General features: G+C 52.4%; 1 protein-coding gene and 1 long non-coding RNA gene across 2 annotated transcripts in view; one reads left to right on the top strand and one right to left on the bottom strand.

Annotated features, from left to right (window-relative positions):
• The window catches only part of RPL35 (ribosomal protein L35), a 20,940-nt gene extending 19,755 nt beyond the window's left edge, over positions 1–1,185 (bottom strand). Inside the window, exons 1-2 of the mRNA XM_011364297.2 lie at positions 1,032–1,185; positions 484–620 (exon numbers count right to left, since the gene is read on the bottom strand). Of these exons, the coding sequence (XP_011362599.1) occupies positions 484–620; positions 1,032–1,034 (140 nt within the window). The 5' untranslated portion in view covers positions 1,035–1,185. The remainder of the gene's footprint in view (positions 1–483; positions 621–1,031) is intronic.
• A 32-nt stretch (positions 1,186–1,217) lies between these two features.
• On the top strand, positions 1,218–1,994 carry LOC111742467. Its single transcript, XR_002781345.1, has 2 exons — positions 1,218–1,310; positions 1,419–1,994. It is a non-coding gene; the product is annotated as an uncharacterized LOC111742467 (long non-coding RNA).
• Positions 1,995–2,665: the final 671 nt, after the last annotated feature.

Genomic DNA, 2,665 nt, shown 5'->3' with positions numbered 1-2,665 from the left:
TGGGGGCCCATTTCAGAGAAGAGGAAAAGAAAATGGCTGGTGAGCCAACCTGCTCATAAGGTAGGATGTGGCAGAAGTGGAATGTGTCCAGATGGACAGACTCCATTTACTAAGTGAGGGTAAAAAAATCAAGTGGCCGATGTGAGGTGAAAAGAACAAGGTCCAGTTAGGCTTTTGAAGGCAGCATTAAAATGTGTCTTCAGGGACACCCAGTTCTTTCTCCAGCCAAATAAGCTTAACAAGAGCACTCCGGGGGGGGAAAAAGTACCATGCGGTTAAAGGTGAGGTTCTCCCACGTGTCTGGGCGTGAGCAGGTGAGCCTAGACAGGCTGGTTAGGTGTGACATTCCAACCCACAGATCCAATGAATGAGTACTTAAACGGACACCTTCCTAAGACAACTTCAAAAATCCACAAATGCTCTCGATGCACACAAATTCCACCCCCTAATCAGAGGACCGTGGTCTGGGGTACTTTCACTTACATTTTGGAGAGCTTGGAAGCCGCGCCTCCTGTCACTTTGGCGACGCGCAGCTGGGACAGCTCCACCTTTAGGTCGTCCAGCTGTTTCAGCAGCTCCTCCTTCTTCTTGCCACGAAGGTCTCGGGCCTTAATCTTGGCCTGTGTGTAAGAAAGGATCTAGGTTAAACGCCCGGCGGCGCCGTCTCCCCTTCCGCCGCTCACTGAGGCCTCCACCAGCGCCGTAGCCAGCCCCAGGAGGACGCGCGCCTCGCCTTGGGGCCCGAGCGTGCCGGGGGCCCAGCACTCCCTCCACCCCAGGCCTGATACGAGGCTGGGCCGCTACCCCGATTCCGGAGACGGCAAGACCGGGGCCCCGGCAGCGCGCGCCCGTCTCTCCTAGCCTAAGGCGGCAGCAATAGGACGGAGGCTGATTAGGGTGGTGCTAAGCCATTCAGCACGGCGCCCCACCGGCCCGGCTGGTAGATGGGATCCCAGAGTTAACCCCGCGCTCTCCACTTCAGCCCCCGAACCCCAGAGTGCACGGATGGTGCCCGATTCACAAGCCCTCACCATAGCTACAACAGGCGTCCGCCACCGCCGCCTGCTAGAAGAGAAAGAGGAAGGGGCGGGGCTGACCCCTGCAACTACTGCCGGGTGACGGCGGACTCGGCCAATAGCGCCGCAGCGGGGCTCCACCCCTTCTGTCTCAACTCCGCATACGCAGCGGGGAGCGAATGGTACCGCTCGTCCAGCCCTGTCCTGTGGTTCCCGCGTCTTCTTACAGCCTCCGAGGTTTCTTAGCTCCGCGTCACGCCTTGAGTACAGCAGTTGGGGAAACCGAGGCCCGGGGTGAGAGGTAGTTTTCCTGAAAGAGCATAGTGAGGACTCCAGTTCGTTCTCTCAGTCATTTATTTGTTCATTCATTCATTCATTCATTCATTCCGTTAATCTCCGCAGGTCGCCCAGTTCGCGCTCCTCTGAGCTGGGTGCCCTAGTTCTGGGGGTGGAGGGGATGAAGACTAAGGATGTTCAACGATGAATTAACACGGCAACAGCCTTGGAGAAATTTAAAGTCCGAGGCAGGCGAGCAGGGCCGAGACCAGACAGCTATAATCCAACTCCATAAATATTCTAGTGGAGGCAGCCTGTGGCAGAGGAAAGAGCATTCGAGGTCTTTTTTAAGTGTACCTGACCCGGTTTCAGATTCTTGTTCTCTTGGCTGATGTTAGCCCAGACTCTGCGAGTGCCTTCCCTCCTTTCAGTTTCATTTTTCTCATCCGTGAAATGGGATATTTATGCGAATTAGGAAGATAACACAGAAAACTGATATCACAAGATCCTATACTAACAGTAGTTCAAAATACCATCGGTATTCATGTTCCCAGTGGAATGAACATTTGAGTTGGGCCCCGAAAGTTGAAGGGGAATTCACAAAGCAAGGGAGGGTGCTCAGGCTTTCTGACTGGGCAGTTTCATTGTTGCCGCAAACAGAAAGAATCAGTGCTCCAGTGTCACTCTATTGCCATTAATAAAGACACACCAACAACACCTCTTAGAGCTCTAGTTAATGCCAGGTTGCCCCCTTGTTGTTGTCAGATGTCATCTCCAGGGAGCCTTCTCCCATCTCCTCCGGGGTTGTTAATGGACCTTAGCCTTGGAATAAATTGGGACACAACTTCCTGTGTCCCAAGCTTTCTGTGCAATCCTCTCTTTAGCCCCAAACATACTGAGTTAAAATGGTTAATGTGTTGTCTCCACAGCCAGCCTGGAAGTTCTCTGGGTGCAGAACCAAGGCTGACATCTGATTTGATTTCTCTAGTCTCTAGGTTCAGCATGCGGATGCTTGTTGGATGAATGAATTAGTGAGCCTTGCCCCACACCACAGTGAGAAGCTTTCAGGGGAGGAGAGGGCAGAGGGCAATCTTGCCATGGATTAATATTAAATGGAAGTCAAATAGTGCACAGGAGCTTTGCGGTAACAGCTCCCAAAACGCTTATAGTTCTATTAGAACTAATGATTGTGTACATCTTTTCTGGACGTGGAGTCATCTGTGATGCCCCTGTTCCTCTTACATGCCACATCCAATCCACAACCTAATTCTGTAGCCTCTACCTTCAAAATATATCTGACCTCTTCCTACCACTCTTATTGGCACATGCCTGGCCTGAGCTACCACTGCCTGTCACTGGACTGTTGGTGTCAT

This window comes from Pteropus vampyrus, unplaced genomic scaffold (genome assembly GCF_000151845.1).
Source record: "Pteropus vampyrus isolate Shadow unplaced genomic scaffold, Pvam_2.0 Scaffold95, whole genome shotgun sequence".
NCBI classification, from domain to species: domain Eukaryota; kingdom Metazoa; phylum Chordata; class Mammalia; order Chiroptera; family Pteropodidae; genus Pteropus; species Pteropus vampyrus.
This window is presented reverse-complemented; position numbering and strand designations above follow the sequence as displayed.